The sequence below is a fragment of the Nesoenas mayeri genome (assembly GCF_963082525.1).
Source record: "Nesoenas mayeri genome assembly, chromosome: Z".
NCBI classification, from domain to species: domain Eukaryota; kingdom Metazoa; phylum Chordata; class Aves; order Columbiformes; family Columbidae; genus Nesoenas; species Nesoenas mayeri.
Genome location: NC_137542.1, coordinates 59450957 through 59478663, shown reverse-complemented (window position 1 = coordinate 59478663; position 27707 = coordinate 59450957). Strand labels below are relative to the sequence as shown.

Genomic DNA, 27707 nt, shown 5'->3' with positions numbered 1-27707 from the left:
GTCGACCTAGTTGGGAGCTCCTAAGTCTGGCCCCTGATGCAGATTCTCCCTGTCACTCTCCTGCAGTGGCCAGGCAGCAGAAACCTGCTGACTTCATGAAGACCACATCGAAGTGCCACATTGTGCAAACAAATAAAACAGCACCAGACGTAAGGAAATGAAATGAAGCCATTACAGCACAATTTTAACTCAATTAAGTGCTATACATTGATTTTCAAGAAAATATCACCTTAAATAGACAAAGACTGCTTTGTACAAGCATACATCAGCAACAGAAGATATTCTACGCTTAATTTGCTGGGTGAATACTAGACTTCTGAAGATGTCAGATGTCTTTTTACTTTTCATTTCTCTTCTCCTGGCTTTAAAAAAGAAAATCTAAATTGGTAATTGGTAATTAATGTTTCTCTGGTTCAAGAATAAATACTGGCTTACAATATTTGCTACTTTTGTCCTGAATTACTGCCATGCACTTAATTCTTATTACTGGAAAACTCCATATAGTTTTATAACAGGAACAACTCATTCGCAGGAGCATAAGTTTAAAAATCAAACGCAGTTAGTTTTGTCAAAGATAATGTCTATGGACATCACTTTACATGAATTAAAATTCAGCATAAATAGAGACTAGAAACTCAAATCTTTCTGAACCATGCAGATTTGAAAGATTCCTAAGCAAACTCAGCACTTTAAACATAGTTTAAATGCCACATTCGCTCAGAATAACAAGAAGAAAGAAAATTTTGTGGTATTTCTCTTGGAAGTACATGAAAACACTGAAGTGAACATATTCAGCAACCAAACGTACTGTGGAGCTTTTGTGTCATAAAATGAGACATTAAGTATAAAACTGTCTAAACCAACATGCGTCTTTGCAGAAACACATCTCTGTTTTCAGGCTGTGGCACGACCTTACAGAAAACAGAAGGTCTCCAGGCTCCTGGGGCACAGGGAGTTCCTCCAGGACACAGATCAAGATCCTGAGAGTATGTTCCAGGACCTTTACACAAACTTGGGTACAAGGTGTCCCAGGAGTAAAACCAGGTGCTGGGCAGACTGCAGTACTTGTTTAAATCTAACCAAAAATCCGCACTTCTGCAAGCTCTGCCAGTGTTGATTTTTACCATCCTATACCACTCATGCAGAGCAAAATGTAGAGGGCCAAGCTAATTCCTAACTATGATCTGAAGTCTGAGGTATTATTAAGACCTAATAAGATAAAATACCCCACACACTCCTATACATCTGCCGGGGCTGTCAGAAAAAGGGTAACAGTGACATAATGATAAATACGGGTCCCCATATGGACACTCCTTCAAAGATCCAACTATGAAGGATTGTGGACTCAATACTGCCTGGAGGGGGAAATGCTTTAGGGTCTCGCCAGCTCAACTTTTAGCTTTCCTTAGCATTTCTTGGCAAAGGGCTTGTTGTCATTTTAAATATCACTTATGGAAAACTGTAATAGGAGCTACTTAATAGTTTCCCTCTGTTACTGAGTAATAGCAAGCAATTAGCTTAACTCAGTTCATCTTCTCAGCAGATACTTGGTTAGGTCACTTATTGGCTTCCAAGCCACCACCGCAGCCAGATGAAGGATGGAGGAGAGAGGACAGGCTTTGCTCCATGGAGTTTTTATTTCCTGCTACTTACCGACTCTCCAATAAGTCTATAAGCCTTAATAATGAAATCAAATTGAACCATCCTGTTGGTTCAGCACAGCACACAGGCTCCCTAGAAATACTGTTATCTTAGGCTATAAGCCCAATTCTTACCACCTCCATGCTTACCTTTAACTAACAGAACCAGAGCCTCTTTCTTTTTAGCAGCACAAGGCCTCAGAGCAATGAGGCAGTAGACTTCTCTTTGTCTATTGTTTGTGTATTTGATTTAGCAGAAAATACACAATTAATTATAAAATAAGAAACCTGAGTTCTCCTGGATATGCATTTATTAAGGCCCCCATTTGTTATTATGAGTTCAAAAGTCAGAGCTCTCTGGTCTCACTCACACTAATATTTTTACAGCTTCATTCCTGTTTAAACAGGAAGGTTTTGTACACTCCTGAAATTCTTTGAAATATTGAAATAAAAGAAGCTATTATTCCCTATAGCTTGGTTAAAAGGCTTTTATCTTCTATCATCAATTTTTAAAATTGCTTGAAAATACTCACTTTGTAAACAAAGCTTGATTTCCAAATTGCCCTTGCACAGATTTCACAGTGGCAGTACATTCCAGATTCTCATGTTTTAATTCCTGAAGGAAAACTTTGATCTTTGGACAGATTTTAGGGTTTCTTTTAAACAGTATTCCTACTACTTTATCACAGTTGATTAGTTCAATCTGTTGATATTTATATTCCTGGCCCTAAATTATATTCTACTCCAAGACAAACTAACTGCAAAATAACTTTAAGAAGGAAGAGGACTTGTGTCATATTTGCGTTGTCACTTGCTCTAAGTACCAAGAAAGGTGGAAACACTCGACTCAAGTAGTTCCAGAAAAAAATCAGTGGCTGACTAAGTGCAAAGCAGCAGGGACAGTCCAACATAGCTACAGCTTCCAAAACTGGAGGGCATCATTACAACCCTGACTTCTTACACAACACAGGCCCGAGAGAGAAAAATCCAATATTCTTAATTCGCTGCCTTCCCAACAGCAAGACTCAAATTGCAGTGCCAAGTGAAAACGACCCAGATACGCTAACACATTTACTCCTCACCTTTGGGTTAGGATGCCGACTAATGATGAGGCTAACAGGACCTGGACCGCATTCGCTCAGGATGGCATAGGCTTCACTTAATGCTGCGTGACGCAGACTCACCGAATCTGCCTCCAGGATCTGGTCACCTCGACTGCAGGGAGACATAGAGCCAGTCAGTCACATCTGCCTTTTACAGAAACATTTGTGCTTTTGACTGATGGTCAAGTTTTTTCAAGGATGTAAGTGTCTGCAAAAGATCTGACTTACAAAAAAGCTAGTCATGCACTTGCTCCCAGTGATATGAATGCTTTAAGTCCTGTTGACTTTGGGAGGGAGGTCCAGCGAACCCTTTGTACTTATCATCAGTGCTACAAACCCTATTAAATCAACAGAGAAAACTAGCTGCATTTGGACCAGGTTGAAAGCAAACCTCACTTTCAGTTTTGCACTCAGATATTTGTTGAGCACAGAAGAGGAAAAATTAGATTCAGATGGGTTGTTCCTTCCCATCACATTGAATTTCTTAACACAAACACTGATAAGAAATTAATGATTTAGATACGAGTTTATGAAACGACTCCAGGAAAAAAGATGAGCCTGATAAGCCTGTATTTTCTTCAAACAAACATCAGAATTATTTAAAATGAAAAAAACCAACCAAAAATCCCCAAACAAAGCAAGAAAAACCCAAAACAACAACAACAAAATACACAAACCAAACCAAACAAAAAACAAACCCACAAAACAAACCCAACCCAAAACAAAACAAAAAAACCCCACGCAACAGAAAAACAACTCTTCTGAGAGGAAAGTATAGATTATTTAATTTTATTTTCCTAGTTTCATAACTCTTACTCATTGTGCTTGGATATCTGGAACTATTCTAAATAAAAAAGATCATCAAGTAGAGATACCATTACAGCAATCTCCATAATTACTAAAGCATTTGGTTTAAGCAGACACCCTCAAACAATCTACTACTGCTGATTTGGGCTACCTATGACAAAGGAAATGAGTTTCCACTGTGACTCCACATGCCGAAGGCAAAATGGCAATTACACGTGGCAGCCCTCAGTAACCTGTACTTCTGCTACAGGCATAAGAAAGCAACAGGTGACCTATTGGTTGTGTAATCATGTTGCTGCTCTGCCCATCTTTTAGATTTACACAGCTATTAGAAACAAAACAAATGGAGTCACTTAGATAGGTGCATGATTGACAGAGGGAGCTCAGATACAGAGGAGCTGGATTCAACCCCATTCTGGTATAGCAAAGCCAGTATTTTATTATCAAAGTTTTCCAAAAATCAAAACCATCCTGCAAGTTTTGGCTTATGGAGCCATAAACTGCTGATGGGACAACAGAAGCAAAGTCTCACAGAAGCAAGCTAGAAATCTGGGAAGCACGCCTGGATATAATCAATCATTGAAGCCTAATAAAAAATACAGCTGTTACATACAGACGCAAACAACGCTGCAATCTTTCCCGAAGAGGCTTACAAAAAATCAAGTTAGCATTAAATACTGTCTCCTATAGACATTCCCATACAGTAGGAACTTCAAAGGGTTTTGGTAGGAATGCCACCATAAAATTATCTTCTTCCCTTAATCAAAAAAGTCAAACTGCTCTATCCCAGTTTTCCTGGTGGGTAAGGAAACAGAAGGCACTCTCTTTCCATGTCAAAGCAAGGCGTTTGCTCAGCCTCTCTGTACCAGTGCCCACACGACTGGTGTGGATCACGCAGTCCCAACAGGTCTTCAGCGCAGTTTCCCCTCCTGAGTGACGCTTGGAGCACCCGCCAGCATTTATGCAGGAACACAGGAAGGCGGAAGATTTCCTCCAGTGGTTTTTAAAAATGAGGCCTCTAGGAGAGGACCAGCAAATAACTTCCTGTCACTTAATCCAATGTAAAGCACCGGGGAACCCTTGGAATCATTGCTTGTCTCTCATGATTCCTTAATGACATCCAAACTCCATGACAGAGTAAATTAGACGGGCAGGTCGGCCAGCAGCGATCCTGCCAGACAGACACTAAGGGCAGAAAAGTGCCGCTGCACCCACGGGCACAGTCAGCTGCAAGAACATCTCCCCCAGCTCTTCTTAACAGAGTTTCAGGTGACTGAGCTTTTAGCAGAGCTCTGCAAATTCCCTCCCAATCTGGCATCTCTGGCTGCAGTTCTGATAAAAAGACATGAGGCTGCACTTCTTGCTGCTCCCCTTTCTCAAAGGGTGCTATTAGGCTCAGTTTTCTGTATAGAGAATTTAAAAAACCCCATATGATTATGCTGCTTCCAGCACAGAGAATAATGGTTCGTTGGTATTTGATACCTCTTTGGAAAGTCTTTATTTAAATGTTTTCTTTGTGGTGAACTTGTAGGTATAAATGCCCTCCCTGCTACACCAACCAATTAGTGAAAACAAAGTCTCGATCAGCTTTATTATGAAATCACTCCAGCATGTTTCTGCTTTAACTAACCTTAACCTGCCATCCATTTTAGCCACTGATCCTGGGGCCAGGCTGTGAATGTAGATCCCTGGAGAACTGTTTTCCAGTGTGAGACAACAGGCACCAATGCCGAGCCCAACCCCTGGCTCTGTGCAAAACAAAAGGTACAAAGAAAAGTACTGTTATTCTCCACAGATTGTAATCACACAGGACACACAAGTGTTTGTGTTCCCACATCCCATTTGAGACCAAGGCTCATGTATTGTTTCAGGGCTGGCCTTAGGTGCAGTCAGTCAGGAAGCCAAGACCAGCACTGGAAATCAGGATTGAAAATATCTGATCCTGACTGTTTTCTGAGATCCATCACTGAGAGGAACCAGCTCCGCTCCCAGCAAATCTTCTGTGTGCCGTGGGAACCTCCTGCAAATGTCACACAAGTTCTGATCTGCTCCACAGCACAAAGGAGTCGGGGCAGCAATCCAACAAAGATGTCACTGAAAATTACTGCAGAAAATGTGAGCACAGAAGATGCTGCCAACTGTACTGCTCTCTTTTGCTAAATATTTGCATGGTATCCCTCAGAAAAGAGGCACAAAGAAAGGTGAGGCATAATCTCTGGTTCAGTGATCTCCTCTGTCCACTTTCACCTCTGTTTTCCTTCAAGTAACAGCATTCCTAAAGTAGGAATTGTTGGACATCTTACCTCCTCTCTCCAAATTTTTAATCCTACCTTTAAAATCAGCACATTTCAAACCTTTAAAATAGGGATATTTGTCCCACAACATTTAGCATATGCCTGAAGTTTATCTTGTGCAATTGTTGATGAGAGCACCCCTGAGGCAGCAGTTCCAACAGCTCACCTGGGCAATTTTGAGCACTCTGTGTGTCTTTGCCTTCCCCAGAGCTGCCCTTTACAGGAAGGGCATGGCCATCTGGGCTGCCCAGAGGCTGACTCACATTTTGCCTGGTATCTCACAGCCTCCCTCTCTTTCACCAGCACAGACACTGACTGCTACTTGGAAGGCTCCTCACTCTGGAGCAGCAAAATGTGGAAGGGAGAACTCTTCATTGTTTTTTGCATCAGAGGACGTTTTCCTCCCCTATGCTGTGGTTCAAGATAAGATGGACATGGGTAGGTGGCCTGGAAGCAAGGTTTCGTTCTCCAAGCTCATTTCAATGGATCCTCACCTTTATTGAGCGTTACATCCATGACGATCCTGTCCTTTGGGCCAGGTCCTTTGCGGCTGGAGGCGGAACAGTCTGCCTCATCAGGGCCGGTGACCGGTGTGCCACCGCTGGCGCTGGAACTGGGGGAGCTGGAGCGGCTCAGCAACGTGGGAGCCACGCTGGGCGTGAGGCTGGGGCTGCGCAGCCGTGTCCGCACTGTCAGGGTCACCACTCCTTTCTTGAGTTGCTGGAGAGACACCAGACAACCTCAGTGAGGTGATGCGATACACTAACATTCACCAGTAAACCTGCATAGAGTAACTTGTGGTAACAGAGCAATATAAAGGGTGCTAAACAGCATCAATCTCTGCTCTGGTACATCTGTGTTACCTTAAACCTCTGAATGGCCTCCTGATGGGTCAGCCCTTGCAGAGACTCTCCATTAACTTCTAGGATTTCATCCCCTGGTAATTAGATACAAAAAAATGAAGTCAGCAATATACAGACTACACAGATGCAAAAAAACACTCCTATACCTAAGCTGACCCACTACCATAAGGATTCCAATCAACCGCTCAGTAAAAAGCCTTTTACTGTTCTCAGTTTATTTTCTCTTCTCTGCTGCCAGGCTCTTGGTCTTACTGCTTACACCCATGTGTACTGATCTACCTTACCCACCTGTGTTGATAGATCTTCATTCTGTTAAAGGAGGGCAGGTAAGCAGGATCCAGACTCGCTTTCTTCAATCTTACTTGCATGTGTGCAAAATTAGATGGGGTGATGCTATCAGCCAAGTCTAGCCTCCTCTCCTTTCCTTGCCCCAGTTTAAAAAAAAAAAGGGCATGCAAGCTCCGAATAGCCTGCAAAGGCTCGCCGGGCTTCTGGAACAGCCGCTACTCACTGGCATCCCATGGTGAGTAAAAACCTATGCTGCAGGGAAGCGAGCTTCCCTCTGGCAGTAAGTGTGAGAGCTGGCACCAAAAGCAGCCTCAAATACAACAAGTGTGGTGAAATGTAGTGAGGAGAATGAAGATACGAGAAGGAGAGAAGTAACACAGGAGCAGCTTGAGAGAAGTAACACAGGAGCAGCTTTCTACGGTTGAGAAGTAACCCAGCCCCTGCAGAAGGGTTGTAAACCACCCATCTTCACATGTGGTCACTTTGCGCTTTCAGCAGTAAGAGTCTGGCTGCCACAGCAGCACTGGGACCAGGGTGCAGACACAAACAGGGCAGGCTAGATGTCCAGCTCAGAGATCAAGACTGGAAAACCAGTACTAAAATCAGGATGCACCTACTTCTCTAACCATCTGGGTGATCTTACTGCCAATCCCATCCTTCCCCTTGTCTTTTTCTGGTTAGGACTCTTACTTGTCGATTGATGTCAAAATCGTATCAAGAGACTCGGAGAGCACAAAGGCCCAAAACAGCCTCTCCCAAGCATGTCCCTCTGTATAACCCCTTCTTGGAACAGTGTCTTTAAGCCAGATGTTAGCTGGATGGATAAATTTCACTGCTATCAATGACCCTTTCCAAGTGAAGAATTGCAGCTTACAGTTTGGGCAAAGCAAGTCCACTGAAGAGAAAGAGAAAAAAACCCTCCCTTATGCTGTAGTTTCCCCTTCTCAATACAAGATAGAATCAAATTAACTGCTAGGAATGGTCTTCCCCAGGATGGACAAACAGGGTGTGTCACATCCTGCACTACCTCTTGCTGATGGCCGGGTGCCTAAATAAAGCTCTACTTGCATTTTTTTGCTGGTCTGAAATAATACCTCACTGTGGTCCTTTATATGCAGCTGGATTCTCTCTACCATACCTTCTTTAAGCCTTCCATCAGCAGCCGCGGCTCCATTTGGGAATATGGTCTTCACAAAAATCCCCATGCGTCCACGAGCAGAATCCTGACCTCCCACGATGCTGAATCCAAGACCCTACAGAAAAGGGAGGAGAGGATGCTCAGCTGACACCTTACTTGATTATCACCCGTGTGACAAAGGATGTCGATAATGTACAAGACACAGGAGAGATGCAAATCGAACAGCTGCTGCTGAATTGCGCTGCCATCGTACCCTCTGCTTGTATTTCCTGACTTACTTTCACTTTAATATCAACAGAGTTATCAGTCGAAAAAAATAGCAGCAGGCACCCTAAGCTAAAAGGCAAAACCGCTATTGCAAGATTCATTTGTTTTAAAGCCCGTGTCAACGGCTTTATGTTATCCTTTTACCATTTTAAAAACTGTAACACATTGCTTTTAAATTGACACTAGATTCCTACCCTTGAGATCTATATCCAAGAGTAACTGCAGTTTTCTCTGCTGTCACAGATCCTGCATTTCCTCAGGAAAAAGAAAAGCTTAAGAAGATGACATAAGGTCAGTGCTGTAATGTCAGGAATGTAGCTGGAAGGGGGCTGGCGTGGGGGGCTGCCATGCACATGTACATTTTTAATCATTCTGGAGAGATGTACCACGTTGTATTTAAATAAATCTAGATCAATACATTCCCCAGGGCTCCATCTGTTAGCTCTTGCCCCTGCGCTGCCCTGGCTGGCTGCAGGACTGTCTTGCCAAGCTGATCAGGGGATGGATGAGCACAGCAGAACAAACCTCTCCCCCTCCTGCTGAGCCATTTCCCAGTCAAATCACTTTCTTGATCCCTTCCACACCCTATTTCTCCTCTTGTCACTGCTGTACACGTATTTTACAGAATAAAGAGGAAAGTCACCAACCAGGTGAACAAGGGAAGCGGAAAACTGATGTACTTCAGTGACCAGAAGACACAGTTATTATTAGCGCCTCGGGCACAGCTCTCCAGCTGAGGAAAGCTGCCAGGGCAGGCACTAACACTGTGTTTACAACCCAACACAACGACCCGCTCCTTTGTTTTACTCTGTGAATATGAAACCCATTACTGTTCTTATGAGCTTCTACTAATTTGGTAAGACATTACTGATCTCTAGAAAGAGAGCATCCTAGCGTTCATGTGCAACATAAAATAATTCTTTACTGGGCAACCAGATTCACAGAATCATAGAACAGTCTGGGTTGGAAGGGGCCTTCCAAGTTCACCTAGTCCACCCCCCTGCCATGAGCAGGGACATCCTCAACTAGATCAGGTTGCTCAGAGCCCCGTCCAGCCTGGCCTGGGATGTCTCCAGGGATGGGGCATCGACCACCGCTCTGGGCAACCTGGGCCAGTATTTCATCATCCTCATTGTAAGCAATTTCTTCCTCAAGTCTAGCCTGAATCTACCCTCTTTCAGTTTAAAACTGTTACTCCTTGTTCTACCACAACAGGTCCTGCTAAAAAGTCTCTCCACATCTTTCCTATAGTCCCCCTTTAAGTACTGAAAGGCTGCAATAAGGTCTCCCTGCAGCCTTCTCTTCTCCAGGCTGAACAACCCCAACTCTCTCAGCCTGTCCTCACAGCAGAGCTGTTCCAGCCTCTGATCATTTCTGTGGCTCCTCTGGCCCCTCTCCAACAGGTCCATGTCTTTCCTGTGCTGAGAGCCCCAGAGTTGGACACAGGACTCCGGGTGGGGTCTCAAGAGAGCAGAGCAGAGGGGCAGAGTCACCTCCCAAAATCTGCCGGACATGCTGCTTTTGGTGCAGCCTAAGATACAATTGGCCTTCTGGGCTGTGAGTACACACTGCCGGCTCATGTCCAATCTCTCATTTACCAGCACCCCCAAGTCCTTCTCGTCAGGGCTGCTCTCAATGCCTTCATCCCTCAACCTGCATTGATACCGGAGGTTGTCCTGATTCAGGTGCAGGACTTGCACTTGGCCTTGTTGAACCTCAGAAGGTTCACATGGACCCACTTACTGAGCTTGTTCAGGTTCCTCTGGATTTATCAACTACAAAGCAAGCTACAGAAAACACAAAGCTCCTGGCATTCCCCCGCATGGACTCAACACTTCTTCCCACAGGTCTGTGGGGTGGGTTGTGAGCAATACAGCTTCAAAGCACTGTGGTTCCCACATTAGCTCACCTTTCTGGAGAAGCAGTGCCACACCAAAGCAGAAAGCCACCCCTTGCTGATCTACCTACAGATGAAGAACCAAGGGCATACACTTGGCTTGTGGAAATACTTTTCAAGTCCCAGGTCTGCACAGAGATAATAAAGCAAAAGCTACTGTACAAACTATACGCAGTGCAATTCCTAACAGAGGTAATCGCTCAAAAAGTGGGTGGAAGGCACCTAAAAGAGAAGCTGTTTGAGGTGGTTCATGATAACTAGAGTCTGCATGCTCCCAACTGCTTTGTAATGCCTCAGAGCAAACTGCAGAAAGGCAGGAGCGGGCAGCTTATCCCATGGGGACAAATATGCTAATTCTTATGAGAAAAATGAGGTCCAAAAAATAAGCAAGTGGAAAACTAAATATTCACTTGGAAATGTCATGAGAGACCTGAAGCTCAGAAAACAAAGCGAGCTATAGCAACCATGAGACAATCTATCCAGAGAAGTCATTACTTCTAACTCTTTGCTAAACCTAAAGCACAACAAGGAATTTGTTTTTTATTTCAGCTTGAAAGTCAAAACTTTCTAGTCCAAAACATATCCACCTGATGAATTTAAAGAGTATTTCAGAAGAAGGCATGTGTATTTTTAGCATATGTAAATGACAGCTCCAATGCTATTGTGCATTGGATTAGGGAAAACAACAGACACCTAGGTTAATGCTTGTCTATTTTCATTCAGCATTCACTCAGCTGCTATCATGCAAATGCAAACACATTATCGGACCGAGAAAAAGAGGACTCTATGACCCAGAGAATTGAGTGCTTTCAGATAAGCAATCAACCAGGAATTTTTCTTTGGGTTTAATGCTTAATTTGCAGTGATTTTTTTTAATGTATCCAGATTCCACAGAGATAAAACATGCTTGTCTACAAATATGTGGGCAAACAAGTACTCTGCTGTAACTGCACCAACGTTGCATAAGCATACATATTTATCAATCTGTTATTAATATTTGATATCTTAGTAATGACCAGGTGCATCAAATCAGAATGAAAGCCACCATGCACCAAGTGTGTGACATGAATATCACTTTCCCCATATTTTGCAGGTGTTATCTTTGGCATTTACCTCTGAAAATGTGATTTGTTTATCATTATTGTTATTATTGGCTAACTCTAGAGCTGCTGAAAGTCCTGGGTGTGGGAGACAACTCCTGAACACCAGCTCTTGCTACATGTGTGAAAGTAGCCTCACACAGAAATCCTCACCTTGCCTTGTCCTTTCATCAGGACGATGTTGGAAATGATGGACGGCTGGGTCAGTCTCCATGGAGATTCCACTTGGGCAGCACTGAAGGAACGAGTAGATTTCTTCACGATATGGTAGTCCTAACAAACATCAGCAAAAAAGGGAAGTTGCTTTAATTGCTTGGCACAGGCATTGAGGTCTAATACCAGCAAAATCACATGTGTTGGGGAAGGGGAGGGGGGATCTTACACACATATTCAAAAGCATGTTCAAGGGATGAAATACTAGCTCATTACAGTCAAAATGAATCTTGCCACAGTAATTTTCCTGCATTTTGCACAGTAGGATCATTTTGTAATGTACCCATCACAATTTAAATTAAAAAGATTAAGGGTAGCCTCATGAAATACTGAAGTCCTTATCCACTTAAAAAACAAAACAAAACAAAAGATGACACCCAAACATAAAAGCCTACATCATCAAGTCATTAAAATAAAGATAAGCAAGATTTCTTTGTTGAAGTCCTCACATCTCTAGAACTGCAACTCATAAGATCAGCCTCCCGGCCACAGCAAGAAATACCCCCCACACCATCCTCAGAGTAAAACAAGCTCTCCATAGGTGGCGAAACATTCCCATTTTGGTGTGCAGGCCTGATTTCAGTCCCCATGATGTACCTACGTGGCCTTGTTTCAGTACTCTGACCTCTATGAGCTCCAAGCAGATCTCGAAGGACTGAGCACAGCCAGGTGCTCAGAGCCAGCCCTGCCTTTCCACCCACCTGTCTGGCTCCCGCCGACTCCAGCTGCTGGGGCAGAGAGTGCTTTCTTCCACCCCGGGAATATTTCACTGCTATTTCGTAACTTGATTCACCGTTTTCCACTGTCAGTTCATCATCTTCTCCCACAGACTCCAAGCGGGATGCAGCACCTGGGCAAAACCACAGAAACAACATCCCGCAAACATCTCAGAGCTGCTTTATCCTCTCGCCAGTGCGCAATAATTGCCTCCTGTAAATTCCAACTTAAAGAGTGCCTTAAAAAGGCTTCACAGTTATCAACCGGGCAGTCAGAATGTAGTTTTGATCATCCTCAACTAAAAACTTTTCTTGCTGTCACAGGTGTTCTATGATCTTTTAGTGATGCCGAACTCCCCAGTGCTGTCGCTCATAGTAGTAAGGAAAAGGGGAAGATAATTGAGCCGGTAGCTCAGGGACAGAAAAGAAATTCAGCTATTCTCACCCAATGGTACTTGCCAGTGCACTAAGCTCTCAAGCTTCATTTATTTAAAAGACCTGACACTGTAGCAGCATTCATTTCTGGAGGTGTCATGTCACTTTGAGGGAATTTTTTCTGGAATGGAAAAAGGAAAAATGTGCCAAATAAACGCTGTTTTCTTTCCTTCTGGGAACGATCCTAGTAGTCTTAAGTAGGAGAAGAGTGCAGAGTTCATGTAAGAAACAGAATTATTTGTCTTGAAGGACATCCTTTAAGTAGCCACAGAGTACCCTGCTCCTCACACTGGGGATCCTCCCATTCTCATTTTCTCCGAGGTCTCCACAGGACCCTCAGTCACAGCAGCTCCCGCACATTTATCCTTGCTATTTCCCCACCACGCAGGGAAGGGCAATTAACCCCTATTTTACAGATGAAAGCCAAGATGCAGCCAGGCCATACTCGTGCAAGCTGGATTTCATGATGTGGTTTTAAGATTAAACTAACGTTAAGCTGGAGCTGCCACAGAAAGGGGCAGCTCTGCTTTCCCTTCATCTCCACTGCCCTGTCCTTCCTCTGAGGATGGGGCTCTCAAGCCATGGGCTGAGGTACACCCAGTGCAAATTTGCCCAGGAGACCCGCAAACCTATTTTCTGCCACCTCCTCCTCGCCTGGAGGCTGTGCGAGCATCGCTGCCAGCGCCAGGGAGGGATGGAGCCCCTTGTTTTCACTCAGCATTAAAGCAGTTCTGCTGCCACATCCATAGGTGGAATTTGTACCCCCTGCCCAGAGGGTGATTTAAACTGCGTTGGGGTGTGAAATTATCTCTAGTTTTGAAGCTCCCCTTTGCTGGGCACACAGGCCACTGCTGCTGCACACAGCCAGGACAGGTACCTTGGCAGGACCCAGCATCCTGGCACTTCTTTCGCTTCCAAACCCTCTTGGCACCTACAACTAATCCTTTCCTGACACCTCTCTCCCTCCATCCTTCTAAGAGAACAGGTACATGTCTCTGTTTTCTGCCCATCTCTGAATGCAGCTTCCCTTCCTGTGCTGCATCCCAGGCCTGGGGATGCTCCAGCCTCACCCACAGCCCAGGGGCACCAGCCCTCACCAGAGCTGGATCCCCAGTGAAGCTCCAGCACACAGCCACAGGGGCTACAGGCAGAGCAGCTCCCTGGAGCACCCTAAAAATTTCTGAGTAAATGAAAATTCAGGTGAATATAGGAGGGAGGGAGACTTGGAGAGCATCAGGGCATCAGGGAAGAGAATGTGTTTGTGCTCTGCAGACAGGTTACTCTTAGGACTTGGGGAAAAAGCAATAGAAAATTTGCAGAGTATTCACCATAATGAGTATTTTGGCAACAGAACATCGAAAGATGATCCCCACCTCAGTGTTAGAGCACGCTGAAATATATAGGGAATGCACGTGTTAAAGAAGAGTGACAGAGAAAAGAACAAGAAAACAGCAAAAAAGAGAGAAGCTTCCAAAATGTTGCTTCATCTTTCTGTTCACACAGTAGTTCAAGTCTTACAGCTTGGATTTTCCTTCCAAATTAAACTAATAGGCTCTCCAAAGGAAATCAAAACGATCTCACTTTCAGAAAGCTAAAATAAATATACAGCATACAAATTCTAGTATTGCTATCTTTTATCTACCCGATTTTACCTTGGGATCGACTTCTGTATTTCAGTATGCCACTTCCAAGAGCTGGACTCTGGTTGTTTCCTTTGGACACTTCTGCACAAGCTGAATCTTGAGACTTCTCAGTTTCCACCCCCTAAAAAGAGTTATTTAAAAAAAAAAAAACTTACTTATTTGTAAACCAGAGAAGTTGATGGAATTCCTCTCAGTGTTACTAAGGGACAAAGATTCCATTGCACATCCTCTTTTTTTTCCAGAGCATGTCATTGTTTTAAGCCAGCACACATTTCTGTAAGTCATTTTCAGCAGTGCCTTTCAACATTATGGCAGATCTTACTGATGAGTACTCCTACAGTTCAGTACAGCCAAGAATCCTCTGCAGCATGCCACACTAATGCCCCTAGGCGTCTCCCACATCCACAGCACCTCATTCAGGTGCTTCCACATGCATTTTAACAAATTTCTAACGTAGCTCTTATTGCAGTTTGTTCAGCTTAGCAGTACGTTCAGAGACACAGAATCACAGAATCATTTTTGGTTGGAAAAGAACTTTAAGATCATAGAGTTCAACAGTTAACCGCACAGTGCCAAATTCACCACTAACCCATGTTCCAAAGAACCTCATCTCCGTGTCTGTTCAACCCCTCCAGGATGGTGACTCCACCACTAACCTGGGCAGCCTGTTCCAATGCTTGACAACCCTTTCAAGAAGAAAGTTTTCATAATACTCAATCTAAACCTCCCCTGGGGCAACTGGAGGCCATTTCCCCCGGTCCTGTCACTTGGGAGAAGTCACGGGGCAGCTGTTATCTTGGCACTCCGTGCTGTGACCCCCCAGCTTCGTGTCCCCAACAGGCCTGCAAGACATGGCGACAGGAGCCACCGTGCGGAGCGCTCGCAGCCGATCAACAGGAGTGCGCCCCCTCTCCCCCTCAGGCACATTTAGATCTCAACCCCCAGGGCAGATTTATCAGCTCCTCGAAAGATGACGTGAGCCACCAAGCTGCTCAGCAGCATTAAATACAACTGTGCATGAGAATAGAACATCTTCTGCAAGAGAGCCGAATGATGGGCGGCCCATGAGCTGTGAAATCCACACACATGGATACACACACCCCCACATGTGTATCTGCACATATTCACCAGTCTAAGAGGTCTTGTGTAACACATTTGCATATTTTTTTCTGTTTTACAAAAAATAAAAAAACATTAAAAAGCCTCCCAAAACATCACATCTTTATAGAGAAAACCACTTTAAAATAAAGTGTTATTTTATTATTAGTGTCCAGAGCTGAATGCCGATGCACAATGGATGAAAACAGGAAACGTAACAGAAAGTTCAGAAGGTTATACAGCTGAGTAGTTAAAAGCCTGGAAATGCTCAGCTTATATTTACAGGTGGAATCGCAACTCCATCACCCTGAGTAAATGTGCCGAGACAGGAGGAGTCGGCGTACCCGCCGTGTTTCCAGATGCAGGTGACAACACAAGGTGACAATATAGAGCAGCACGGCCACACACACCCAGTGTCCCGCTCCCACACAGTCCAGGATGAGCAGAGCTGCCCACATGCAAAGACACCTCAACCCATGTCTTGTGGAAGACTCTGGTGGCCTCCTCCTCCATTTGGTGCTTTCTCAACCAAGCTACAAGAGTCACATTTTCCTAGCTGTGCCGGGACACGCTAGTCCTCAACATATTCCACAAGCAATCACTAATTATTTCACATTTTCACCCCATCACCCACCATGCATCCTCTGCATTATTACTCAGAGAGCACATGGCAAGGACAACAGAATTTCCAATACCATCATTTACTGGTTGCATTATGCTTTTTTTATACTATATAAGCTGCTGGAAGTTAGTTTAAAAAAAATAAATCACTCAAATGACCACTCTCACCGTTAAAATAATTTCTATGTCTGCTATTCAAACTTAAAAATGGTATAATCTTCCCCAGAACCTGCTTCCCATCCCCCAGTTCCTCTTCTCTCCAAACCGAGAAAGCTAAAGTTTATCTTTTGCATAGAGTCTAGACTTAGTGATTTCAGTTCAAAGGGAAAAAGCTTCAGCAAAATATAAAACTGGTAGATAAAAGGAAGCTGGAATGGAAACGGGTTTTTATTCCTCCCCCTTCGACATGAACAGCTACACATAGTTTATACATAGTTTGCATATCCTAGGTAGTTCTTTTTCATTTTTCCAGGCATTGTAGCAACTATTTCAGAGACCACCTTAGTATCAAATACCTCAGTATCAAATGCTTTGCAGCTCACAGCTCCATGTAATCAGATTCATCTGAAGAAGAAAATAATTACATCAGCCTGGAAAAAAAAAAAAAAGGTGCCTATGCTTTGGCCACCCTAATGAGGGACTCAATCCAGAAAAGATGTAAGAAATTAGGTCCAAAAACCCACCCAAGAGATTCAAACCATCAGTGATTAGGCTACAACCAAAGCATCACCAACTCTCCCTATGAGAGTGGGGGATACCCAGAAGACAACAGAAGTGTTTGGAAGTGAGCCAGGACTTTGTGGTTCACACAAAGTTGCGTTGGAATTTACCATACAAGTGAAAATACTCTTTAAGTGAAAATATCGCCCTTGTAGAAAGGTAGAAATCATTTGCACCAACACACAAAAATCACATAAATGGTGGTTTTAAAGCTGTGCCAAACAATCAGTACCCTGAGGCAGAGTTAACACTGTGATAGATAAATACTTGGAAGTATAAGGATGAAGAAAAACAAGAGGGACACCTCCCCAGAGCAGCCAGTTTTGTCAGCACGCTGCTTATCCCAACAGCCAGAGATCTGATCTGATTTTTCTGGAACTAAGCACAACCCAGCTTGGGTACGGAGCTGCAGAGCTGGTTTGGTTTTGTGGCATTTTGTGGCAACCTGGGCAGTTGCTCCAGATGAGACCACACAACTCCCAGTCTGAAGCTGGGTTGCTTCCTTCGGCTCAGAGCGCTGGGGAAAACCTTGAGTTAGTTTGCAGCCGCGTACAGAGAGATGCTGAAATCATCACTGTCAACTTCCACTCCAAGCCCGGGCTCAAAGGTGACTCATTTGATACATCTTATGTGCCTGGGGGATTTGGTTTGGAGCTTTTATTTTTTTAGCTTTCATTTATTTTGAAGGTACAACAGAAGCAAAGTACAGATGTGTTCTGCAGTATCACAGCGGTGTAAGAGGAAAAACAGGAGACAATTGCCACTCACATTAAAACTGTGCATTCCGTTCCTTCACCTCATTGCTGCACAATCTTGGAGGCTGTAAGCCTACAGGCAGCAAACCCCACGTATCATCCACAGAAAGGCACATGTGTGCAAACATCATAACTGGGGAAAGCCTCAAGGCATTCTCAGCAGCTTCCTGAAATTACATTTTATCCAGCTTGGCTTCAGACCACACTAAGAAGTAAAAACATCTAAATTACCTATGTCTGTGTTTATTTCTTATGTTAGCAAAAATACTTTTCTGACACTAATTATAAACATATAGCAAAAGACAATCTAGCATTTGCAATGAAGTAGAAATTCTTTAAGTTGTTGAGCCTGTCTAATAAACCAACAAGAGCTTTATCCTATTCAGAAAGCACTTAGAAATCCAATCCACAAAGCTTGTGAGAACTCCCCTAAGTCATTCGTCTATAATCTTTGGCTCTGTTGTAACTCAGACAAGAAGAAAAACCCAGCTCCACCTTATCCTTCTGGCCACACGTGAAGGTATCGCTTTACTGTCTAGAGGCGGCTGCCCGGATTTAACCATGCCATTTTAATTTTCCTCACTTTCAAGGAAATGGAGCTTATTATTCCAGTTCTGTATGCCTCTTATTAAACTAAACCAATAAATCCTGCTCAACACCGTCCTGGCCTTAAGGACAAGGGGAGCTTTAATACGCACAGTAGTTTGAAGGGAGATCTAAAAATAGAGCCCATTTTGCCAGTTCATTAAGTAGCTGCGGGATCAAGCGATGGTGACATCTCAATTGATTTCAAAGGAACTGGCGCTATCAGGGACACGCGATCCTGGCACCGCACCAGCACGAACAACTGCCCCCGGAGCCCTCGCCTGGGCAAAGCTCCAGCATCACCAGGCCCTTAATTAGGCAAGATGAGGAGCAGGATTATGAGAGTCTGCATTGTTTAACCGCAAACAGCTTGGCAATCGCCGCCGTTCTACAAAAACAAGGCGGCACGCAGGGGGATGACACAATTTAATAAGCAAAACTGCTTTTCTGCTGCCGTTGTGGCGCTGTAAAGCTGCTGCCTTTCCCATAGGTGAGCATGTCTGACTCCCCATGGCACTGCGTGATGGGTTTCCCTGCTCAGGAGTACCAGCAGTACATAGACAAGTTTAACTGGATAGTTTGGGGGCAAAACAAGTGAGAATTAGTCTGAGCTGTCTATGGCACACCAAATTCAGCCCTACCTGCACTGGCAAAGCAAGTCATAGAATCATAGAATGTCTTGAGCTGGAAGGGACCCACAAGCATCATCGAGTCCAACTCCTGTCCCTGCATGTGACAACCCCACAGTTCACACCATGTGTCTGAGGGCATTGCCCAGTCTCTTCTTGAACACTGTAAGGCTTGGGGCCATGACTGCCTTGAGTCCACCACCAAGTCCACTGCTCTTCTTTAAAACAGCAATGTGAAAGTGGAACGGCTGTGCCCCTGCACACAGAAACCTTCCATGGGATAATTCCTCATCTTCTTTGGTCCCGACACAGCCAGAACAGCTTTTCCTTAAGCAGCATGACCCCAAAGATACTTGTCACAGAACACTCAAATTCTGCTGTCTGTAGAACAGCTGGCAGGATGGACCCAGTGAGTCTCCAAGAACAGCCAGCATCAGCCCCTTCAGAGAAAGGTGCGAATCACCACATGTAAACCTGGCTTTAGCTGGTCTCTACACAAAGTCCTTTTTCTTAGTCCCTCAAGACTAGCTGATATCCTAAAAGCTTTAGCCTTACCAAATGTCTTGGAGATTTTCTTTGAAGATCTGTTATAATTCTGGTTGTCCCAGTTATTTGTATGATTATTTATTGCTTTCTGGGGCACAGCATGCATTAAGCCTTAAACGTATCAGGCAGGCAGAGAGCTCCACAAGCCCCTTTACCTTGCACAAAAAGTAAAATACCTACACTTTTAAATTAGTTCTTTTTCAATTTAATTGAGCCTTTCTCCCAGATAAATTACAAAGTGCAGCACTATAATTTACTAGAATTAACACTGCAAACAATGCAGAGGACATGGATTTTCTAATCTTGGCTAGCACTGAGTCTTCCATGGCTTACTGCTCTGTTTTAGGGCACACACAAAGCTGATGGGATGCTGGAAAGAGCTGGACAAGCCAGGACACACAGCATCAGGGGCTGCAGCACTCTGGGCATCTTTCTGAAACACAGCACCTCTCAATGCCCAGGTAGCACCCTCAGCTGAACCACGGGGCTCACAAATCCAAATTAAACCCAGATCTAATTGTTTCTGCAGCAAGCTACAGGACTCTCTCTTCCAAAGGGTATTGCATTGTCGCTCCCCTCTGTTGTGGAACAAACACAGAGATCCAAGTGGGGCCAGGGATGAAGGAAAAGAGAAGGAACATCGCCTCCACGTCAGAGCTAACTCAGTACCTTAACCAGAATCTTAGATCCCCAAGTGTGAGGCTGCCAAGGCAGAGAGCAGCAATGCACACTGGCCAGGGCAGGCTCCATCAGCAAGGCCCCAGGAGGACTCAGATTTGGGGTATATTTAGCATCACTGGTGAAACAAAGCACCAGCCACCTTCCCCAGTAGCTCATCTGGGAATTACCCGTGCTGGTACCACTGAGTCCAGCCTGTGCTTCCTCCAATGTGGGGGAAGGGGATGGGAACCTGAGGCCTCCATTACCTAATTATAAAGAAAGTGTTGTAAAACTCCCAGTTCATGTGTAGCAAAGAGATCAGGAAGTCTGATAAAGAGTCAAGAACTGGAGCTGCCCTATTTTCTGAATAGGAGGAAATGCCAAATAAACAAAACAAAAGGCCTTTAAAGTGGTCTCTAAGAATGCCTGGTCTATCACTCTACCAAATGCCTGCACTCAAAAGCCACCCTAAGCTTTCACTCTGTTAACACAGTAGCTGCTAGAAAGGGCAGTTCTGTCAGCTTCAGGAGGCACAAAACCTCAATGGTTATTTTTATTGCTTTTTACTGAGTAGTCACACACAAACCTGCACATGAAACACAACCTGGCACTCACCAACGCTGAGCCAGCAGCAATGCCTGCCCACGCACCCTCAGCCAACAGACTGGAAAGGCACTGTGGAAGAGCTGAGTTGCTCTCATGTTCCAAAACACTTTACTTATTTTGTACAAGACACACCTCAAAACCTTCTTCAATGTGTTTGATAACAGCAGCCCCCACGCGCTGGCCATGGCTCAGAGGATGCTGGCAGGTTCTCCATGCAGCAGGATCTCGGTTGGGCTGGCTCCAAAGACTCACTGGTGCAATGTTATATTTACGGTCAGGGCTGCAGCTAAGTAAAGTAGATTTCATTTTCAGGTTTCCAAACAGTTGCTAAAATTAGTAATCATGTTTTAAAGAGACAAAACTTTCAAAAGATCATTTTAAATAAGAAGAAATACAGGAAAAGGCTAATGCAGCTAAGTTCTCCAAGACACAGATATCACAGACAACACATGCCTTGGAAATAGTAAGATGCTCCCAGCTAAACAGTTCCCAACCCTTTTTGGACCAGATGACTCTTCTTCTGCAATATGTTATGATTTTCACTAGAAACAGCTTCTAAGCTAAAGGAAATCAAACTGCATACATTTATGAAATGGTGCACAAACAGATTACTGCTGTTTTCTTTTTCATGCTTCATCCTTTTTCCCCCCCCAAACATCAAAAAGCACAACACGTTTGCATGCAGTTTAGTCATCGCCCACGAGATGTCTCCATGGGCTGCGGAGAGGTCCCACAAGATCAGTCCTTGTAAAGAGAGGAGACAAACATGGAACTCAAGTTGTGTGAAAGCCGGTTCAGCTCCTCTGTTATTTTCTTTAATAAATGCTCAGCTCATGGCTTAGCACAAATCCAGAGCCTGTGCATCATGATAAACAATAAATTTCTTCTGCTTTTTTTTTCTTTTATTTAAATCACAACCTTTTTACTCACAGCGAAAGACAAAGCAAGCAATAAACAATCCTCAAAATAAACAACTCTCCTGAGAATGAAACAAGACCTTCCTAATATCGAAGTCAACCCACAGCTGCAGTGTTCCCATGACACAGCTGGTGGACAGTTTTGGATTTCAGCTCCAAAACTACGTTTTATGTCATCCTAAGTACATGAGAGGATATGGAATACATAAGCTTTAGGTGTCTTTCATACCTGAATCAAGGATATAAAGCCTCATATGTTATATAGGCCATATTTATTAAAGCACAGCACATCTAGAATGAGTTTTAACTAAGCCCAGCCAAGACTGGACTGTGTACACACTCAAGAATTTTGCAGATAAACAAACTGCAGATGTGATGATACGACACACACACTAACTTTCAAATCCTACAGCCTTTATCATCCTTCTGTTAATGTATGTGAACTGCATGGCTGTGACAGCATCTCTCTTGTTCCAGTGCCATGAGCGGGTTATTTTTAGCTTGTTAAAGGCAGTTCATCTCCTTCAAAACTGGGCAGTTATCCAAACAGCCAAAGGAGAGACAGGCTGTACTGTATATGTTGCTTTATGGGAAAAACGCTCATTCACAAAAACAAAGACCATGCAGAACCTGTACTGTAGATAAACTTGTGTTTTTATTACTCTGCTGACTTGGCTTTCAAATGAATCACACAGAAGAGCAAAAATTATAACCCTGGGCATTGTCTACACCGGTATTTATGGTCAAGTCAAAAAGGTTATCTTCCACCAGCCCCAGCAAGAGGAGATATTTCATAGTTTGTAGCCTGCATCACACCTACAGGGAACCCTTCAGAGTACCGGCCTCCAGGTGAAACAGTTTTCTCTGAGCTTGCCTTTAATCCAGAGGCAGCAGAAAGCGTCCAAGAAGGGCCGGGAGCCAGGCACAGGGAAGGATGCAATTGCTCCTGAGAAGCCCTCCCTTGACCTGAAGAACACATTCACACTAATGTCTCCTTGACAGGTGAATTTCAGAACGTGTGAAAAACAGTAATTCAATGACACTGCCCCCCTAGGGGCCTTTCATCACTCTTCCTCCTTCCCAAATTTATGTGATGCATGCCCACACCTACCCCAAGCCCTTGTCAGTGCCACACCACCACCATCGGCCCATCACTGAACAGCCCCCCGGCAATAAGATGAATCGCAATTGCTTGATTTGATGTGATTCAGATTCTGGAAACAACACAAGAAGAACAGCCACATTAGGTGAACAAGGTTTGGTCCCCAAATATTTTGTCGTTTTGCCTTCCCCAAATTCTTAACTACATTTAGTCTAAAATCTTGCATTTCCTCGGTCCTCTGGAGTCATTGTAGGACTCCATGTGTTTGTTCGGATACAGCATGAGTGAAGGGCACTGCACAGGCACAGACCCACAGATAAGCTGGACAAGACTGTATCTCAGGAAGGTACCATGCTGCCAGACTTCCATCAAATGCAGCATTTACAGCCAAGCAGCAGCTCCAGTTGTGTGGCTGGACCCTGCTCTCACCTGCCCCTTCCAAGGGCAATGTGGCAAGAGGCAGAATCTGCAAACTATTCCAGCCCTCACCATGAAGAGGAGTTATTAAACCTTTCTCTAGGACAAGGGCTGGCTACGACCTCACCTCACAGCAGCCGCTTCATCTTCTTTGCCCATCAAGTAAAGTGCTTCAGTGCAAAGCAGATTTCTGACAGCAAAAGCACTTTCTTACTCTTTTTTTCCAGCCATGCAGTGCAGTTTGAGGAGTAAGTTGGGTTTCAGTGAACTCTTTTGAGACTACAGCGCCCTAATGGGAATGAACACTCAAGTCCTCCAAGTAATGAGCGTTTCTCTCTGCACTCGGCACACATTTAATTGTTGAGTTATGCTTCCTGTTCCTTCTCAATGCTAATGCTTTCTCTGAAATTCTCTCCCAGTGTTTCCAGAAGAACTTTTGACCCCGGGAGTGTTTTTAAACTTATGGCATTGTTATCCTCTTCCTTATTATGCTTGCATGGCTACAGGTAATTACATATGGATTCCCCAGTAAGACAGAAAGAAAAACTCATGACAGAAAATAACTAAGCAGTCCTATGGCTCAGATAAAATATAAAAATGGGGAGGAGAAGGGGGTAAACATGCATTTCTGCATATTCACAGAACAGGCTTATTTATCTACTTACAGCTGCATGCCTTGCAAAAAACAGAAGTAGTTTTGGGTAGGGATAAGGAAATCCAGCTCATGCAAGAAACCTTTAACTGGAGACATCCTGTTTCTGTTACTTGTAGAAGGATCAAGGTGTTTGTGGGTCATGGCCACAGCTCAAGTGAAGGTACACATCAAGAACACCAGGTCAACACAACACAATTAAACATGAGGAAAAAGGTTTTGCTGTCTCACAGTACAGGATCATGCAGGTGGGGATGCTGCCAGAAGCTGCTTCTTCAGGGCTCACCCGTGTGGTCAGTTTGGGCACAGGGAGGCAAATTGCCTGCCTTCCCAGTTCCTCCCCAACAGTTAGGGATAACAACGACCTCCCTTCCCAAATAAGAAAATCCTCTTTTGTAAAATTGTATTCCCCATGGAACAGACTTGGCTCAGGGTCCTGCCTCTGGCCTCATGAGCAGCAGATACCCAGGGGAGAGCATGAGATAAAGCAAAGTATAAGGGAATGGTCCCCAGGCTTTCCTTTTTGCCTCCAGCAACTACAGATCCAGACCCGCTGAGGCTAACATCCTTTCGTTGTATTTAGTAACTTTATGGAATTTCAGCCCATTAATATGAAGCTGGTCACTGACGTCAAACACTTTAAAAATAAAGTACTCAGATCATCATATATTGAACAACACGGCACCAGCAGAACCAACAGCAAAAAACTTTGAAGCAACTGAGAACGGTACATGCCTCTGCCTGGGGACCCCAAATCAACCACTTTGCAAATTCTTGGCCAACTTGCTTTCTCTTTAGAGTTCATTTCCCAGGTTGCTCAGCCAGCGATGCAGTGACAGATTCAACTTCAAGCAACAGAAATACTAGGAAAAGTGAATTAGAGATAAAAATAAATTGTCAAAGGAAAATACTATCATATCATCCTATTTCACTCACATATAAATAATGACACTTTAAAATAGCATGTCAACTGCACATTGCAAAAATATGAATTGGGGTGGGGGGAGTTTAAAACCCCCCCAAAGTGCCTCAGGGCAATTTAAGACAATATGGCTCTGTGGCCCAGTATTTTGTATCTGAAGTTAAGGAACATTTTGGCCAAACTAGCTCTAAAAGAAATGCACTTTAAGGATATTAAGGTAATCCTTTTCCTGCCTGACAGCACAAGTTTTACTGAAGTCACAACTTTAAGGATGTTTCATGTTAAATGGGGCTTTACATGGGGAGACTGTATAAAAACAGAGCTCCAACTTAATCCTATTACAAAATTTTTATTAATGAAGCACAACAAGTGGACTTTTCAGTAAGAGTTATAAGTGATACTTCTCTTAAATTATAATTTTCCAGTGTCACTGAACTCTCCTGCTGTGTCCTGGGGAAGCTGATTAGCTCAGATTATATTTCCCTGGCTGGAAATGCTGGAGCAGAATTTAAGAGTTTTAAAGAACTTTCTCACAGGGAAAATTTTTAACATACATCCCCATGAGATTTAGAGGTTTTTTTAAATATCTTTTCACAGAACTGTAGAGTAAGTCAGGTTGGAAAGGACCTTTGGGAACCCCAGGTCCAGCCACCATCTCAAAGCAGAGACAACTTAGATCAGGTTGCTCAAGGCCTGGTCCAGCTGAGTTCTGAAACACTGCAAGGATGGAGATTTGAATATATACCCTAGTTCAAAGTGATTATGTTTTGTGCCTGGTTCAGCCTTTAAGCAATCAGACATTAACAGCAAGTCCATCAAGTCTATAAATAATGGTTCAGAATATGCAGCACTGAAATAAATTCACAGCAAAGTTGATGAAAGAAGACCTTAGACAACCCTAAGAGCTCCTGTAAGCTTTGTACCATCTTCTACACTTGCTCGAGAATTAGATATGCAGTGTGCTGGTCAGCAAAGGGACAGTGAAACCTCAGCAGGTGATAAATCACTCTGAATTACTTTTTGTTACCTAACTGCCCAACACCTGACAGCATCTCTAAGTCTCTATAAAAGTCCTGCACAGTCAACAAGAAAATTCATTTATCTCTTGTCAGAGAAGAGAAACTGGTGAGAAGGGTAACTCCTGGCCAGAGCTGGGTTGAAAATCAGTTTCAAATCTAAGAGGTCTGATGCTTAAACTGAGAACACAGTCTCAGTTACCTGGTCCAGATGTGGAGTACGACCCACCCTGGAAGTCTAAAATGATTATATTTGTACTAATTAAAAATGGTCCAGCTTAGTTCTTGCTTTAAGCATCAGTCACACTGTCATCCCTTATCTACAGTACAAATATAATGGAATATACGTAAGAAAAAGAGAAGTAATGTGAGTATCATCAAGAGAGTGAGAGCAGCAAAAAACCAGTATTTTCCAAAGCAATTTGCAGTAATCTATATAACTATATAGGTGCATACATATATATATATATACACACACACACACACTTAAATAAAATCAGGTCATGTTTCATGTTCATAGTGACCTTGAAATCAGCTTCTAAGCTTTGCTATGAAAAAATCCCTCTCATCTTGCCAAGTGAAAGAAAGCCATGTGTGAAGTTTATCTTTTCCATACATTTACTGTACCTGTCCTGCCTGGTGGCACGCGGGATTTGCACAGCCCAGCTCAGCTCAGGCTGCCCTGATCTGATGAAGATGGATCAGGCTGTGGGGGCAGACAAGGAGCCTACGTGGTACAGGATGCCCACGCCAGGTTGTAGAGAGCCCCGTTTGCACTCCTGAGGCTGAGACGGCAATTATGTAAGGAATGCAAAAACATCCCACAATTTGGTTTAGAAGAAAAAGGGTTTCATGTGCAGCTCAAGCAAAAAAATAAGAGGTCATGAGAGTCACCAGCAACTTATGAAATCCCTCTGAATTACAGCCCCTCCAACAAAAAGTTAATAGAAACAGAGAAAAGAAGAAAAAAAAAAACTTCTTACTATTCTTCTAATGTGTTTATTGTACTAAGATTTCTGTGATTTCCCCTCCATCCCCCAGGGACGTGCTATGAAAGCACAGGGCTATTGCCATCAGGGGCGAGAGTGCCAGACAGGCTAGCACATCAAACTGGCTCTCCATCAGGCTGTCACCACTGGGCAGCACTGGGACAGGCATCAGGGCAGGCTCTAAACCCAGGTCCATGCTGAGGGTTCTGCGCAGGCTCATGGAGCTGAGTCTTCATGGTGGTGTGAACCTCAGCTATCTTGAGTTTTCCCTAGCATTATATTAATCTGAAAAGGAAACACCTTATAAAAGAAAAAAGCCATCGCTGAAAAGCAGGCAGAGCCTTGCTGGCAAGTCAGGAGCAAAACGGTGGCAAACAGCCCCTGATGTGTGCCAAAAGAATCACTGGAACACTGGGGAGATGCACCGTGAAGCCACATAAAATTAAGTTTTGGGAAAACTGATTTTTATGTTTAAGTGCTGCTCACTTACAGCCTCATGAAAAATTACCAGAATTTGAAACATGATATATGGAAGAATGTAAAGTATTTTGATAGCCAAAAGAATGCTTAGGTGCCCACTCAAGTTAGCACACAAACACTACACCATCATAAGCACGCTAAATATCCCTCATTTATTTGTTTTTCCATTCCTCCCCCCAGAAAGGCACCCTGGTACACAGAAGAGAAGACAATGCAGAAATAACAAAACTTGTCACAGCGAAGAGATGCATGAGAACGAGGACTATTATAAGCATAGACTCAAAGAAAGTCAAAAATAACAGGCAGGTATGAAGAACAGCACCAGGTGGACTACAGCGTGAGACTTGTCTTTTGCTCAGAAAAGACTAAGTATAAGAATACAAAATAAAAAAATAATAATCACCAAACCAGTATCACATCTGAGCCAATCAAAGGTTTAAGAGATTTATTATAGTTGCTGCAGAAAATAGGGGGAAAAAAGACAAGAAGAGAAAATAAAAAAAATAAAAGCTTCAAGAAAATCTACCTGCTTTTCCTTGCTGGAAAATCAGCCTCCAAGCTCTTTAGAGTAGCAAACATCATTTTATT

The 27707-nt window shown here is 43.7% G+C and overlaps 1 protein-coding gene across 1 annotated transcript in view; it reads right to left on the bottom strand.

Moving 5' to 3' along the window:
• Positions 1-27707, bottom strand: part of PDZD2 (PDZ domain containing 2) — a gene marked incomplete at both ends in the record, with an annotated part of 139747 nt that overhangs the window by 22199 nt on the left and 89841 nt on the right. Inside the window, 8 exons of the mRNA XM_080362951.1 lie at positions 2723-2855; positions 5181-5298; positions 6339-6564; positions 6708-6781; positions 8134-8248; positions 11551-11670; positions 12312-12460; positions 14414-14525. Coding sequence (XP_080219077.1) covers positions 2723-2855; positions 5181-5298; positions 6339-6564; positions 6708-6781; positions 8134-8248; positions 11551-11670; positions 12312-12460; positions 14414-14525 — 1047 coding nt within the window. The remainder of the gene's footprint in view (positions 1-2722; positions 2856-5180; positions 5299-6338; positions 6565-6707; positions 6782-8133; positions 8249-11550; positions 11671-12311; positions 12461-14413; positions 14526-27707) is intronic.